This window comes from Rhineura floridana, chromosome 2 (assembly GCF_030035675.1).
Source record: "Rhineura floridana isolate rRhiFlo1 chromosome 2, rRhiFlo1.hap2, whole genome shotgun sequence".
In the NCBI taxonomy this organism is placed as follows: Eukaryota; Metazoa; Chordata; class Lepidosauria; order Squamata; family Rhineuridae; genus Rhineura; species Rhineura floridana.
Window position 1 is genome coordinate 224397836 of NC_084481.1, and position 17526 is coordinate 224415361.

General features: G+C 44.5%; 1 protein-coding gene across 2 annotated transcripts in view; it reads right to left on the reverse strand.

The window, feature by feature from the left end:
• MTHFD1 (methylenetetrahydrofolate dehydrogenase, cyclohydrolase and formyltetrahydrofolate synthetase 1) overlaps positions 1–17526 on the reverse strand; it is a 92408-nt gene that overhangs the window by 31540 nt on the left and 43342 nt on the right. For both annotated transcript variants that reach the window (XM_061612365.1, XM_061612366.1), the window contains exons 17-23: positions 14585–14661; positions 13728–13868; positions 12574–12642; positions 10080–10191; positions 5733–5872; positions 4005–4046; positions 445–545 (exon numbers count right to left, since the gene is read on the reverse strand). In XM_061612365.1, the coding sequence (XP_061468349.1) occupies positions 445–545; positions 4005–4046; positions 5733–5872; positions 10080–10191; positions 12574–12642; positions 13728–13868; positions 14585–14661 (682 nt within the window). The remainder of the gene's footprint in view (positions 1–444; positions 546–4004; positions 4047–5732; positions 5873–10079; positions 10192–12573; positions 12643–13727; positions 13869–14584; positions 14662–17526) is intronic.

Consider the following 17526-nt stretch of genomic DNA (forward strand, 5'->3'; position numbering starts at 1 on the left):
GGTTTACCATTGCTTTCCTCTGAGGCTGAGAGGCAGTGACTGGCCCAAGGTCACCCAGTGAGCTTCATGGCTGTGTGGGGATTCGAACCCTGGGCTACAAAGTTGGATATAAGTATTCTGAGTAAACAAATGCCCTAAGAATCACAGAGTTTGAGAAAGCCCAGATTTAATTTGGCAGATGGGAATCACTTAATGATAAAGCTTTGTTTATGCCCTTACAGGGAGAGGCCATGGCCAGAATTCCCTGTATGTACATTCCAGCCTTCGACAGACGCAGGCCCACATACGATGCATTGCAGTAATGTGCTATTTTAATTGCAAATCTTTAAAAAGCAAACAGGTGGGAGGAGTATAACGATGGCATCTCATGCAGTCTGAAGTGGCAGAGACCCCTCTACCATCTCATTCTCCTGCATGGGTAGGCAGGGACTCAGTCCTACTTACTTGAATGCGTTGACTGCTACTACGACTGGGACGCCAAAGGTCCTGGCATTCTGGATTTGCTTGCGCAAGTTACTGCAACCACTCTCCAAAAGCGGAAGGTTCTGTACAAAGACAGGCAAAAAAGGGAGGTAGTTTGGGGAGGAACAAAGGCTAAGTGTTTCTTTGCAACGCACCACATGCAAAACAGCTAATTCTCAACAACAATTTTGGCAGGAAAATGGAAAGGGTCATGTGTGTGTGTGGGGAGAAATGCATTGCCAAAGTAAATCTTTTCAGAAATGTCACTTTGTTGTTCACAGGAGGGAGAAATGATGAATAGCTACCTACAGGGAAAGAAACACTCAAAACCAGAAAAAACCCCCCATGAAAGAATTTTCACTTCTGAGCTGAAAAGTAGCTTTGCATTAAAGTGATAGGGAGACAAAGGAGTCAAGCTTCCAAATTCTTTTCAATAGGAGCAACTCGTCAAGGAGAAAGTTCCTCAACTAATTTTCTTCTTCACACATACTTGGAATTGTTAGACATTAACACCGAATTTTGCACAGCAGGAGTGAATCAGAAGTTTCTGAAAGGCTGTGGACATAATATACTGTATCTGGAATTCAGCAAAGCTTTTGACAAAGTGCCCCATGATATTCTGATTGGCAAACTAGCTAAATGTGGGCTGGATGGAACAACTATCAGGTGGATCCACAGTTGACTCCAGAATCGTGCTCAAAGAGTGCTTATCAACAATTCCTTGTCAAACTGGGGAAAGGTAACGAGCAGGGTACTGCAGGGCTCGGTCCTGGGTCCAATGCTCTTCAACGTTTTTATTAATGACTTGGATGAGGAGGTGCAGGGAATGCTTATCAAATTTGCAGATGATACAAAATTGGGAGGGACAGTTAATACTCTGGAAGACAGAAGCAAAATTCAAAGGGACCTTGATAGGCTGGAGCACTGGGCTGAAAACAACAGAATGAAATTTAATAGGGGTAAATGCAAAGTTCTACACCTAGGAAAAAGAAACCAAATGCACAGTTATAAGATGAGGAATACTTGGCTCAGCAGTACAACATGTGAGAAGGCTTATTTATCCCTTCCTCCCAGGAGAAGCCCAGGGCGGCTATGGATCCACAGTTGGCTACAGAATCATACTCAAAGAGTGCTCATCAATGGTGCTTATTAAAGTGTGCTTATCAGAGTGCTTATCAATCCCAGTGATCTTGGGATTGTTGTTGATCACAAGCTGAATATGAGCCAATAGTGCATGTGGCTGCAAAAAAGGCAAATGCTATTTTAGGCTGCATTAATAGAAGTATAGTTTCCAAATTGCATAGAGTATTGGTTCCCCTCTATTCAGCACTGGTTAGGCCTCATCTTGAGTACTCCATCCAGTTCTGGACATTGCACTTTAGAAAGGATGCAGATAAAATGGAACAGTTCAGAGGAGGGCAACAAGGATGATCATGGGACTGGAAACAAAGTCCTATGCGGAGAGTGTGAAAGAAATGGGTATGTTGAGCCCTAGAAGACTGAGGGGAGATATGGTAGCACTCTTCAAGTACTTGAAAGGTTGCCACACAGAGGAGGGCCAGGAACTCTTCTCGATTGTCCCAGAGTGCAGGACACAGAATAATGGGCTCAACTTGAAGGAAACCAGATTTCAACTGAAATCATGAAAAACTTCCTTACTGTTAGAGTGGTACAACAATGGAACCAATGACCTAGGAAAGTGGTGGGCTCTCCAACACTGCAGACATTCAAGAGGCAGCTGGACAGCAATCCGTCAGGTATGCTTTAATTTGGATTCCTGCATTGAGCAGGGGGTTGGACTTGATGGCCTTACAGGCCCCTTCCAACTCTACGATTCTATGATCCTATGAAAATTACAAGACTCATGAATGTATTGAAAACAACTGAAAAACCCTCTATCAGTGAAATACTTATATAATATATGAAAAACCCTTGCAAGTGTTTCATTTATTTCTCTAAAAGTTATTTTTATGCTTCCTTTCAATAAAAGACCCAAAAGAAAATACAAAAACTAATTACATTAAATTAAAAATACTAATTAAAATAGATCCAAAGAGTAAAATCCCTCTACAAGAACTAAGCATGCACTGAGACTGTAAAATGACAGATTAAAAAAAATTGTGTTTATAAGGTATATGAAAACAGAAACAATCTTTGCCTGATGCTGACAAAGTAGGCCTCAAGTGAACCCCTCTGGGGACAGCATTCCATAAATAGGGTCCAATTACTGAAACAGTTCTCTCTCCTTGGTAGCCACTCACACCTGCCAGGATGCTAATGGCCTAGTTCACATGTCATGCTAAACCAAGCCATGGCTTAATGTGCAGGCTCCTGGAACAGAGACTACAATTCCTTAGCTCCTCCTTGCTCATTTCACCGCTGCACTGTGAGGAGCTAGGCCCAATCCGGGCTCTTGGTTTAGCTCTCTTCAGACTAACCATGAGCAGTAACTAAGGTTTGTCCAATTGGTTTATGGCTCATGATTTGTCCAAGACAGCCCAACCATGAGCTTGGATAAAGATAACACATTAAGACAAACCATAGTTTAGTTCAGGAGCAAAATGACTAGGGAGGAGTGAAGCAGCTGCAGTCATTTCTCCCAGAGCCCATGTGTTCAAGCTAAGCAATAGTTTGGCTTAACATGACATGTAAACCAGGCCACTGAATCCTACAGAGCAACAGACTATTTACAATCATGCTGTAAACCTGAAAAAATAAGGAATTGCATGCCAGCCTCAGAGGCCAGGCTTGTGTGTTAATGCAACAACCCATTCAAGCTCCGTTCTATGGCTATGTGTGATATATGCACATATATATGGTTTAGACATCACATTCTCAAACCACTAAGCTATAGTTTACTGGCCCAAGAATGAGCCGTGTGCTGATGCACTCTCCCCGCCCCCTTGCACACTTAGCTTCAGCACTTTGACCTTGACTTACTAAACCACCGTTTCCCATGACATCTGAAATCTGGAGAACCTATGGTTTAATTGCTGGTTTCATACCCAATCAGTAATCAGTGATTAAACCGCAGTTTCCCTGTTTGGACATCACAAACAAATGTGATTTTTAAACAAACAAGGATAGAAGTGCTGAAGTCAGGTGCATGTGGGGCAGAGGAAGCATGTGGTTAAACAGATCATTTGAGGGCTGACAAACTGTGGTTCACTAGCCCAGGACTATGATTTAAGAATCGGGTCCATGAATCCTGGCCCAAAACATGCAGTGTTTAGTTCTCAAAATGGAGAAATGAGATGGCACTTTTAAGAGCGACTGTAAGAATGCATGCATGCACACTGCATTTAGATAACGCAGTGTATGTATGTATGGAGGTGAGGCTGATCTGAGTCTTCATCTGGCAGATGGATGGAAAAGTATTACTTTCTCCGGTCACAGAGCTGTAACAGGAAAAAAAAAGCGACACCTCAAGGCAAAAGAACCTCTGCCGGGCCAAGAACTGGCAATTCTTTTGGCCCAGCGAAGTGCTTGGCAATACCTTATGATTCTAAGATGAGTAAACATGGTCAGTAAATCACTGTTACCTCTTCAGTGTATTCCTTCGGTAAGGGGACTCCAGCTGTGACCTGCAAAGACCAGAAACAGGCATTTAAAGGTGGTGGCATTCCTTTTGTACTCCAATTTCATTTCCAAATCTGAAGTTTATTTGGGAGTCTCTTTAGCCCCATTCATAAATTCAAAAGAAGGTATGTAGTCATAAAGTGTGCAGGAAGTGAGTGCGCATGCACCAGCCCTGGCCCCGGGCCTCACAAGTGCATTCTCCTGGCTGTGCTTAGAAGGCTCCCCACAAGCAGGACGGAGGGATTGGAAGCAGAGTGGGCATACCCAGGGATATTGGGGGTAGGGCTGATGCACGCACAGTGGTTCTCGCTGCACATTTTATGCTCACACACATGAAGAGGGCTTTTATTAAAAGGAGTTTGAGAGAGAAGTGGATTTCCACTACACGGACACAGCAGCGGTTGTGCATTTTGGCTGTGTGCGTGTGTGTCCAGGAGCTCTGAACATTAACGCAATGAACCAAGCTGCAATTGTTTCCCTCTGATTTATTCACAAAAGAATAGTTTGTGGCCTCCAGTGAAATATCATTACCTTTTAATACAAGGTCCTGGGACCAAAAGAGAAGATACGCCAGACTATGAAAATGACAGCCAGCGGCATACAAAAGATCTCATTAGCAGAGAATCAGTGGGCTAGGCAGAGAGAATGAATGTTGTTTTCCGCTCCCCCAGCAGACACTACATTTTTTAAAACACACACACACACTCTCACTCTCTCTCTCTCTCTTAAAATAAGATCACTTTGAAACTCTAAACGTAAAAAGGAAAGAAGGCTAAAAAGCAAATATTCTTTGACATGTAAAGACAGACATCCTCTGACAAGGGAAAGCTAAACAGAAGCTTGGGAAATATTCACAATACTTAACAGAGATTAGGCTGCAGAAAGTAAAGTGTATGAGTGTATGTGCGTGTGAGAGAGAGAGAGCAAGTGACGGGAGACTGTCTCTTCCTTGTGGTGCAAAGCCTAAGGAATCTGTGTAATAAACAGAACAGCATAGCTTTGCTGACTACCCAAAATGGAGTTTTGCTTTACAACATGGAACTGGTCGCGCCAACTTGGCCAATATACGTCTAATCCAATATACGTCTAATCCAGAAGTCTCCACAAAGAGGCTTGCAAATATAAACAGTGAGACCAACACGAAAAGAGAAGGGAAAGCCAAAGGGGAATATCAGAATATGCAACGCAAATTATAGCTCATCGCCTTCATAAAATTGACCATCACTTATGTACCGATGAAAGCTGCTTGTTTTTATTTTAAGCCAGATATAAGCAGACAAATAGGGATGGGGGGGGACGGAGTGAAAATGTTTTTTGTTCTTCTTTTTTTAAAGGGGGAAAAGAGTAAGCAACTTAATAGAAGGCGATGGGTGGGGAGGAAATTAGAAACAGAAAAAAAATCTAGGGCTTAGAGAAGATTTGCAATGAATTAAGAGCATTGCCCAGCAACGGGACAGGCGGCCCAGGAAGCCTGTGGGCATCTTCATTCATCGAGGTCAGTTGGCAACAACACATCTCTCATAGGCAGGGGTTATCTAGTGGAGCCAGATTCCTCAACATTCTTTCACATTCTGGGAATGAGTGGGTCATAGACTCAGCCTGGTGCCCTACAGATGATTTGAGCTACAACTCCCACCAGCCCCAGCCAGCATCGGCCCTCGGACTCTCCTATTGCCAAAGCCAGCACTCACCGTGGGCCCTCCACCATGCATTTTCAGAGCTCGGACGGTGGCAACCAAGACCACCACATGGGGCTGCAGACCAGAATACCGGCACTTGATATCAAAGAACTTTTCCATGCCAATATCCGCTCCGAAGCCCCCTTCAGTCACTGCAGGCAAAATCAAAACAGAAATGCGTTATCATGCACAATCACCTTCCTTTATACTTAGCGGCATTAGTATTGCTCTGATTTTATCCCCTTCCTTCAGCTTTAAGACTCAAGAGAAATTCACACTGACGGACGGGAAAAAAGAACTTTAAAAAAATGCAAAATAATGGAACTGAACTGCTTGAAACACAATTTAACCAGAGATGCACAGCAACTAAGGGAACAAAAGGGGCTGCCTTTTGCTGATGGACCATTGGTCCATCTAGCTCAGTATTGTCCACACTGACAGGCAGCAGCTCCCCAGGGTTTCAGACAGGGGACATTCCCACCCTGAAGTCAACATGCTGGGGACTGAGCCTGGGACCTTCTGCATGCAAAGCAGGTGCTCTGCTGCTGAGCTGCAGTCCTTCCATCTTGTTCCTTCACTTATACACCACTAGCACAAGCTCTCCATAGATGGTACTAACAAGCAACAGCAGCAAACTAGGAGAGATAGGGCAGCCATGATACTGCAAAGGATAAGGCAGCAGAGAAGCCTGCAGTCCTCTGCATCTCTCTACTCCCAGTGCCCAGCAGCGCTTATCTAACCTCCCATTACCGGCGTCACTATGGTGTACCTGGAGGGAGAGGGCCAAGGTGGCAGTGAGATTGCTGATGTGCAAATATACTAGTAGAGGCAATTCGGTGCTCCAGCACTGCACCAACCTCACCCTCTTATGGTACACTGTGGTGACACCAAGTGCGGGAGGTCAGCTAATTGTCCCCCCCCCTCCCAAAACACTGCTGCTAATACCCTCATGAACTACGGCCACCTCTGGAGCCAGCAGCGTGGGCAGAATACGTCATTGGCATAACTCTTTCTTAGCCATCCAAAGTCCTTGCTCCAGCTGGAATAGTGTCAAAATGACTAGGCAAAACACCCTCTGGCTTGGGAACCCAGAGCTTGGAAAAGTTACTTTTTTGAACTACAACTCCCATCAACCCAATCCAGTGGCCATGCTTGCTGGGCCTGATGGGAGTTGTAGTTCAAAAAAGTAACTTTTCCAAGCTCTGTGGGAACCCCAAGGAGGCAGGTCAGCTCCCACGAAAAAGCCATTCCTTGTGGAAGGGTCTCCCCACTGGATACCCAGCAAGTGCCTACAGCAATCATACTTCATCGGCTAGTAAAACCTTACCTCTTCACTCAGGCCTTCCTGGGCCTTTAATACATCATACCAGTTTTTGTCACCGTTCCTTAGATTCGGCAGATGTCAATTTTTATACTCCAGTGGTGTACTATGTACTTTAATGCATTGTCTAAAGAAGGGGTTCCCAAAATGCGGTCTGTGGTCCACCAGTGGTCCACAAACTTCATTCAGGCGATCCACATTAAATATTCATTTTGATTTTTAATTATATTTTAATTGCTGCTTTTATTTCTTATATTGTCTTTTATTGTATTACAATTTGAATTCTGTGGAATACAAATTGTAATACAATATAAGAAACAAAAGCAGCAATAACATACGGTTAAAACTCTAACAGCATCTAGCACCGCACATTACAATTGCTACAACAGGCAGAAAAATCATTGTGGTCCACCAAGATCCTCAGCAATTTTCAGGTGGTCTGTGGGGAAAATGTTTGGAACCCCTGGTCTAAAGTTATTATGTTGCACACTGCCTTGGTAACACTTTTAAATAAATAAATAATAGTGGGGCTGAACTTTACCCACTTTAAAATTGGCTGTTTTGCTTCAACTATAATCCTGGGGGTAAAATGAAATTGTTTTGAGATGAAGAGAATCTGAGGAGGTGCCATTTTGTTTTCCCCAGAAAGCCCTGTTCTGAGGTACTCTTTGAATGTTGGGCAATTCAAAATGGCTGCTACTGTAAAACATGGCTGCTCCCTTTGCCACTCACTCGGGGCTACCAGCTTAGTAGACAGAAGTTGAATATATATGGGGCGGAGCAAGAGAATTGTTGCTAAAGCATCTCATTTTATTCATGAGGTGAAGTGTAAAATAGATCTCCAAAGAAAAGGCAGTGACTGAATCAGGCTTGTTAAAAATATGAAGTCATGGTGTGCCTTTTCATGTAACCCTATTTTTAAACCTGGTACGCAAGGGAAGATTTTTCCCCCACACATGGATTTCTTCTCTTTTTAAAAAAAATAACAATGCCTTGAAAAACCCCATAGAATTATGCTTTACAGGCATACCCCGCTTAAAGTAGCTTCACTTAAAGTAGCCTCGCTATTGTTGGGTTAAGAAAATGAAGGTTGATATAAACATGTTATCGGTTTATTTCCCCCTGACCTGACCCCACACTCCAGGTGGCTGGGTAAATAAAAGCCTGAATAAACTGGAGATGACTCCCTTCCTTCCTTATGCATTCAATATCAGTACCCTATAGATTGTATCATATTGCTGACCCTGAGCACAAAGAAAGCTAATGTTTCTTTTAACATGTCTATAGATTTCTACACGTATCTGTTCGTAAATGCAGAAACGTAACCTGAATGTATCCCCCACTGAAGGGCCTCTCTTGTTTCAATACTCCCCTTTGCTTATCTCAAGGTTGCACAAACTATGCAAGTGAATGTCTGCAAAAGAAGCAAGATGTTCCTAGCTTTGTTACTTTAAGCACCCCTCTTTACATATCTAAAAGTCACTTTGTCTACAGTTATTTTTCTTGTAGTTTATGACGTCTGCTCCCCATTTTTGTAACCACTGGGGAATCTATATAATCTACTGTATTTCAATAAACGGGGTTCCCACTTCTGAAAGGCAACTTGCTGGCAGGTTTTGGGACCCCTTTGCAAAGGTAATTTTGGCAACTTATTTCCTGATCTCCGGCAGTGGGTTATCGCTCTCAACTCCGCACCTTCCTGGGTGGATGTGACCTGAGTAGACAGTGACGGCTTGCGTGTTGGGTTTGGACCTAACACTATAAAGTACATGCTCCATACTCCACCATACCCCGCTCAAAGTACGGGCGCTTCACAACAACGGACACTTTATTGGCATGACGCCACTGCCATCTAGTGGTGATTGCGTGCAGTACAAGTGAAGATAATTGCTTCACTTTAAGTACATTTTCCCTTAAAGTACACTCTCCGGTCCCATTGCGTACGTTAAAGCGGGGTATGCCCGTATTTAGAAGCAGGCTCAAAAGGTTAAAAAGGCACTCCAGTGGGAGGGGGAAAGGGGAAATCAGAGATGAACAGTGCAGTCTTATACATACTTAATCAGAAATAAACCCACTGTGTTCAACTGGTCTAAGTAAAAGCGCTGATGAATTGATGAAATGATTTGGTGAAACAGCGTGCATGTGTGTGGGGACAAATTCACAAAACGATTTCTCCTTGAATTAATGGGCCAGCTTCACAATTTTTCAGTGATTTTTTCTCTCTACAGCATGGATGGGGAAACCTGTGGCGCTCCAGATGTTGGACTGTCCCATCAGCCCAAGTCAACACGGCTAATGGTCAGAGATGATGGGAGTAGTAGCCCAGCAACATCTGGAGAGCCACAAGCCCCTCATTCTACCTCTACAGCTCTAGCAAGCCCTAGGACACCTTACTTCTCACAGAAGCTTGTTTGCTAACCCATGACCTTTCTCTCCCCCCGCCATCTAAAAATACCCATTATACTTAATGGCCTTGGGACAAGAGGGCAATTTCCTGTTTCTTTCCTCAATCCAGTCTGTTTATATATCAAGTCCCATTACACATGTATACATGCATGCAACATATTGAATCTTCTATTTTCTAAAGAACAGGAAGTAAGAACATCAGAAGAGTCCTGCTGGATCAGGCCCATGGTCCAGTTACGCCAGCATCCCATTTCTCACAATGGCCAGCTGAAAACTTCTAGAAAGCCTTCTCTCGCTATTGCTCTCCCAAACAGCGCTGTCTCTGAACATGGAGGTTCCGCATGGGAATTATGGCTAAGGGCTGTCAACAGACTGATCCTTCAAATTTGGTTTTCCTCTGTTAAAGCCACTTAATCCAGCAGCCATCACTGCAGGGCTAGGGAGCCCATAGCCTCCCAAATGTTGCTTCAGTCCTGCCAACCCTAGCCAGCATGATCAATGGTCAGCGATGATGGGAGGTATACTCCAGCAGTATTTGGAGGACCACAGGTCCCCCATCCCCGTTTCACTGCACCTCATGGCAGTGAACTCCGGAAGTATATGATGCATGAAGCTCACACAGAAAGACTTACCCACAAATCCTTCCTTGCCAACAAGCTTCAGGGCAATCTTGTCTGCCAGGACGGATGAGTTGCCATGGGCGATGTTGGCAAATGGACCAGCATGTACAAACACCGGGTTGCCCTGACAGAGAAAGGCAGCAACAGGAAGAAGGAAATGCAAAGAGAGAAAAGTTGGTGCCTTGCCATCTGGAACATTGCAAGCCCTATGCACACTTACTTGGGAGCAAGTTTCACTGAACTCAATGGCACCTGTTTGTGAGCAAGCATGCAGAGGGTTCTAAAATCTTGCAGCATTTTTGGAAAAAGAAAAAAAATGCAACCCAACATCATGGGTATTAAAAGTGGAAATTTAGCAGGACTTGAAAATAAGCAGCAGCTAAATTTGCCCATCATAGTCTCTCCTGAGTTGCTCCAAGAAGAGTGAGACTATGCTTCTTTCTGCATCTGTCAAACCCCAACCTACAGGAGAGAGGGGTGGCCTTCTCAAGGCACAGCTCCACCCCTAGGGAACATTCTTCACAGACTTGGCAGAATCTATAGGTCTAGATTACCACCACCACCACCAATTAAAATTATCAAACTTTCTGGTCGATTCAGGAACGCAGAAGACAAACCTAGCTGCAGAAACAGAACAAAAAAAAACTTTACTAGTTTGGGGTGGGGGAAGATGATGTCATCTTGCTTGTTGGAAACTTGCTTCCCCCGCAGCTCATAGTTCTTCTTGGCCACCCCCACACCTTCTGGGAATCTGACAAATTCGCAAACCACATCCATTCTTATATTTCAATACTTAAATAGCAAGATACATGTTTGCCTTTGTCTTTGGATTAAGAGCCTGAACAGGTCTCCTAAGAATCTCTGCTGGATCCCCTAGTCTAGCATTCCAATTCCAGCAACTGCCAACCAATACCCATGGAAAGCTCACAAGGAAGGCGCAGAGGCAACAGGCTCCTCCTGGTTTTCTCCTAGTAACTGGTATTCAAAGTACAGTGCCTCTGAACTTGGGGATGTGAGCAGCAGTTGGTAAGGTGGTGAAGGGGGTCAAGATTGGTTATTACACCGTCATGGGAAAGGCAATTCATCAAAGGAAGGAGTGGACTACTTATCAGGAGTTCAGTGGATGGAACGAAAAAGGCCATTCCTTGTACAATAAACAGCACATTTGTGAAAGCTGCTTGAAAAGGAGTGAAGCAAAATCTTTCATTGAAAGAATGGTGTGTGTGCACATATCTCACTATATACAGTAATATTTTTGTAAGCCCTGACATGTCACACTGAAGTTTGCTTGATCACAGACAGGTGGCACTGTGAATTACAGTGTGAGCCAGTTGGGTTGGGCTCAAGTTGGGGAAAGGATGGCGAGTAAACAGGTGGTGATGGGCTGCAGCCCAGCTGTGCTGGGCTCAAAACGGGAAGGGGGAGGAAGGTGAACGAGCAGGTGGCAATTGAGTGGCAGCCCAGCTCTGCTGGGCTCAGGGTGGTGGTGGGGGAGGAAGGTGAGTCGGTGGCGGCAGCCAGCAGCCTGGGCAACCCACAGAGCTGCTTCATGGGAGGCTCCAGTGTCGCTACCATGAGGCATCTCTTTCCTACAGGCCATGGAGTGGGGGAGGAAGGAGGGCAAGTTAGACTGGACAGAGAACATGGGGAGGCGCCTTGGAGACCTGGGGTAAGGGGAGAGGGAAGGTGCATTGATGACCTAGCGGGGGGGTAGGGGCTTTGGTGACCAGGGGAAGGGGAGGTACCTTGGTGACCTGGAGGAAGAGGAGGGGTTGGTGCACAAAGTATGTAGGGGCAGAGCCCCTAGTATGTATACATGTGTGCTTGTGTGTGTATACATGTGTGTGCATGGACAAGCCTGTTTGGAGGGAGGGCAGCCTGAAAGCAAAACATATTTATTCATTTTATAAATTCATGTTCCACTGATTAACTGAATGCTTCCCAGGGAACGCAACATCAAAACAGACAAAAACAGACAGACAAGGAAGGTGGAGAGTGTGTAGAATGGAAGGGCATGCGTGTGAGTGGTTGATGGCAATTTTTTTTGTGGGCGGGAGGTGAGGGGAAGAAGGAAAGCAAAGAACTGAGCAGCTTATGGCATGAGATGTGAAAACAGTTCAAGGAAAAGGTAGTGTCCAGCAGCAAAACTATTTATTCATTCATTCATTTATTTATTATTTGATTTATATCCTGCCCTTCCTCCCAGCAGGAGCCCAAGATGCACAATTTTGCTTTGTGTCTGTTGTGCAAACAAAAATGAATATAGCTCATTCTCAGCTGATTACCAGCTAATAAACTGTTTTTTATATGGTAGAGGGCCTAAACGACAGAATAACCTCAAAAGCAGGAACGTGATGTATAAAAGGTTTTTGAGAAACACTGCTCCACAGGATACATGTATTTCCACAGGCTGACAAAGCAAGTTCTGGATAAAACACAATTGTGGAGGAGTAGATGCTCCGATTTCCAGTCAAAAGCATCAGGTTTGCACAGAATATGCACTTACCTCCAAAGTCTGCATGAGGTTTGGCTTAATAGCATCTTTCATCAAAACCGCCAGAGCACCACTGACTCCCTAAGAGGATACGTATGAAGAGTTACTGGAGTGGCAGTTCTTGCAAGTTTGTTTAGGTTTAGGACATTCCAAGAACAGTCAGCTAATGAACCATTCTACCTTGATGTATATATAGACATAGGATGGACAAAGGCATGCCTTACTCACCAAATGGTTTATTGCAAAACGCACTGCTAGAAATTAGTGGTAGGGTGATTTCAAGCATGCATGATCTACCTCTGTGGTTCCCAGTGCAGTGCCCATGAGTGCTCACAGATAAATCCCATGGTGCATGTGAGGCCCTTATCGCTCCTTATTTTTAATTTACTTGATGTCCAAAGCCAAGTGCAGGCCTCCAGCCACCATCTTCACTCTCCCAGAATGGGTTCCATGTGAGCCCTGAGGCATCTTCAGCAAATGGCAATGGCGGCTGGAGGCTGGCCAGCCTTGACTTTTATTTTTTCCAGGGAGGACAAAGCCCAAACAAATACAATATAAAATAAAATTTTAAAACGCAGTGCAACATATGCAATGGAGCCATATGGAAAATCAGAGCAGGAACTTCCATGCTCCAAAAAAGAAAAAAACCCTTGCCATTTTTCTGATCGCCAAAGTAGCCGCAGCAATCTTCTGTGTGGCCCTTAATTCGGATGTCAACTCACACACAAAAGCATGCAGAAAATTTACAAACCCCTCCCTCCCACCCAATAACCTTCTACAAACATATGAGCCAGCTCTCAGTCCCTACATAACTGGCAGAATAAAGCGTTTGAGAGAAATCCTTTTGAAAGTAAAATGCTTAAGACGGGTGGGAAATGTGTGGCCTTCCAGATGTTGGTGGATTTCCAACTCCCATCAGCCCCAGCCAGTGTGGCCAACTGTCAGGGACGAGTAGAGCTGCTGCCAACATCTGGAGGGTCACAGGTTCCCCAAACCTGGCCTAATGGAGGCAGGATATGAAAGCTTAGGTTTATGAGCTCTATACACAGATTCAAGAGATGTTTAACTGAATTAAGTCCTACAGATTTCAGGAGAACTTGCATGCCAGTCAGCTTCAGTCCACTTTTATCTAGGCTTTCTTCCAAGCAAGATGATGGTCAACATACCAGATCCTCTGTAGTAACTGGAACACCTTTCTTGCTGGAAGCAACCACCATTTTGGCCAGGCGCCGTCTCATGTCCTCCAGACTGACTGTGAGGGCCAAGACTGCCATGATCTCGCTGGCTACCGTGATGTCAAACTGGGCCTGCAGGAGGGAAAGAAAGGGCTGAAAACAGCTTCCTTTAAGCACAGGTGGGGATGCTTGGTTGTAAAGGAGAACACAAATATAGCGGGCATAACAAAAACCTGGTGCAATGGAAAGAACCAGTGGGATACAGTCATCTCTGGATAGCAGGGGTGGGGAATCTTCTGCCTCCCCAAGAGCCCCATTCCCTCAGAGGAAAGCGGTTGGGGGCCACATACCGGTGGTGTGTAAGGAGCCCAGATGCAAGAGTGAATAGGGCTCATGCACCTTCCAACAGGTATAACTTGTGCAAACGACACCTACTGACATTCCCTCTTCTACCTAACAATCAAAGGTGCAGGCATCCTGTCCTCTTTTGCATCTGGGCATCCTAGCGGTGGGCAGGGCCACAACCCAAAGTGGGCAAGGCCAGAGCATACACAACCACATGCATACCTGTTCATCCTCATACACTCCATTCAACCCGCACCCTGGCAAACACAGTCCACAGCATGGGTGGGGAACCTCAGACCCAAGGGCTCAACGTGGCCCTCCAAGCTTCTCTACCTGGCCCTCAGGACTCCCCAAGCCACCACCATCCCCGTGGGTGCTTTTGCCTGGCTGAAAAGAGCCCTTGAACTGTGATAAGGGAGACTAAAATGCTATTGTTCCGAGACCAGTCATATTTTTTTCTGAAAGGGCAAAGAATCCCAAGAGGAGAAAGAAAGGGTGCTTACTGTGCGAGTGAACCCCTTCTCGGTCAGAGACTGGCCAATAGTGATCTTCCGCAGAAACCTGTCGTTTGTGTCTATCACTGCACAAGAGAAAGCAAGGAGACAGTGGGAAAGAGGCAAGTTAAAAAGGGACCTGTGACATTTTATGCATGTCCATTTTAAGCATTTGATGCTTAGCTCAGAAAGGCTGCTAAATGGCAAAATCTGACAAATTTTTAACACACTTTTAACATATATGCAGCTTTAAAGCAGAGGTAGCTATTTTTCCCCCTTTTGGCTCAATGGCTGCATTGCTTCATTCCAATCCTTCTGCCCATGGTGAGTGCAGGCACCCTGCATTCTCACAAATACATATGCACACACATAAAAACACAGACAAGGTACATACAGGCCCAGAGACGGCTCCCTCATACAGACTCCCTTGCAGATCTGCGCATCTAGATGAAGAAGTTTAAACCTCTCTGCCCAGCTCAATGCCACTATGCTACTTGCAGCGTTACCCGCTGCAGATTCTGCCACTGCAGTGAAAACTGGTGGGTATATGGGGGACAAAAATAATTGCTTGATGGGCTGATGGTTTGCCACTCTACTTTTAAGGAATGGAGGCTGGCAGCAAACTTGCTGAACTGCCAACATCATAATGCATTTGTCCATATCCATGGTGTGTACAGTTCTGGATGCCTCAACTCAGGAAGGATACTCTAGAGTTGGAAAAGGTTCAAAATAGGTACTGTAAACCGCCCAGAGAGCTTCAGCTATGGGGTGGTATATAAATACAATAAATAAATAAAAAAGAACGACCAAAATGATCAAGGGAATGGAGAGACTCCTCTAGGAGGAAAGGTTGCAGCACATGGAGCTTTTTAGTTTAGAGAAAAGGTGAGCCAGAGGAGGTGTATAACGTTATGCATGGCATGGTGAAAACGGATAGAGAAATTTTTTTCTCCCTCTCTCGTAACACTAGAACTCATGGACATGCTATGAAACTGAATGTTGGAAGATTCAGGACAGACAAAAGAAAGTACTTCTCCATGGTTAAACTACGGAATTTACTCCGACAAGAAGCAGTGATGGCCACCAACTTGGATGGCTTTAAGAAAAGATTATAGCAATTCACGGAGGATAAAGCTATCCATGGCTACTAGCCACAATGTCTATATTCTGCCTCCACTGTGAGAGGCAGTATGTATCTGAATATCAGCTGCTGGGAATCACAAGGAGGGGAGTGCTACTACACTTGGGTCCTGCTTGCAGGCTTCCCAAAGGCAGCTGGCTGGCTCCTGTGAGAAAAGGATGCTGGACTAGATGAGTCTTTCACCTGATCCAGCAAAGCTCCTCTTATGTTGTTTTCAAAGGGCTCAAGAGATTTGGTCTTTCACATCACCCAGGCACACCAGATAATCTCATTTAGTTTGCAGAGCTGAGCAAGGTAAAAAGAGAAGCACCATTGTGCAGTGTTTAGAGTTGCTTCCCGTACATCAAGGAGACTCGGGTTCAAGCCCCCGCCAAGTCACGAAGCTCCAAGGATGTCTCTCTCTTGTGTACCCCTGCCTTAAATGCTTTATCAACCAAACATGAAAGGGAAGAGCAAATAATGTCGAATGGATTGTGATTTAAAAGGGGACGTTTTCCTTTCTCGTAACACCAGAATCTGGGGTCATGCAATAAAAAGAGTTTTTAGATTCAAGAGAATCAGGCAAGACAAAAGAAAGCCCTCCTTTACACCATGCATATTTAATTTGTGGAATTAACTGCTACAAGATTTGTTGGTGGCTCCTAGCTTGGATGATTTTAAAAGGGAATTGGACAGATCCTTGGGACACTAGGCTATCAGTGGCCATGTAGGATCTCTAGGATCAGAGGCAGTGTGTGCCTCCCAAGTACCAGTTGCTGGAGGACAACAGAGGGCCATTTCTCTCACAACCTTTTTGTGGGCTTTCTGGAGACATCTGACTGGCCACTGTTGTTTAGGTTGTTTTCAGCTGTTTTAATTATGTGTTTTAAAATTGTTGTGTCCTGCCCTGGGACCTCTGGGTGAAGGGTGGGTAATGAATCCAAACCCTAATTCTAATAATAATAATAATAATGGGAATAAATGTGAACAAGATGAGCCTTCGGTCGGATCCAGCAGGGCTCTTTTTATTTATTTATTTATTTAATTGCTTGCTTAATTAATTAAATTGATTAAATATATACACCACCTTTTTGTCCAAGGAGCTCAAGGTGGTGTACATGGTTCTCCCCATTTTATCCTCACAACAATCCTGTGAGGTAGGTTAGGCTGAGAGGCAGTGACTGGCCCAAGGACAGCCAGTGAGCTTTATGGCTGACTGGGGATTTAAACCCTGATCTCCCAACACTCTAACCATTATACCACCCTGGCTGTTATGCTTTGAGCAGGCTCTGAAGATGCTTCAGAGGAAGTCCCAAAGAGTCAAGACTCTTACTGTTTGCTTCCTTATGCCAGCAGTCAAGAGATTTGGAGTTCACTGACCATTTTATTCAATTGTAGGAAATCCTCCGAGACAGAGAAACAGAGATCCACCTGCTACACCTGAATAAGTAAATTTAATGCAAATGCAAAATAATGTACATCTGAGTGTGTGTATGCAAGTAAATTCAGTAAATGGAATGCAAAAAAAAAGGAGATCCATGAAAGTGAGTGTGTACATGGACACAAATTAATTAAATTTAATGCCAAAATTGTATATCTATATAAGTGTGTGCAAGCACGCACAGACATACACCCTTTAAAAAGCTGGCTGAACTTACGTTTCTACAGGATATCGATCATGGAATAAAATTAACTGAGTCTTGTTAGTGGGCCAAGGCTTTCGAGAATACATCTCATATAGAATTCCCTCTCAAAAGGGAACAGAAATAAGATCTCTTTTTGCTTTATGGATAATCTCAGTCACCTTGCGAAACAGCAGAAAGAGGCAAGA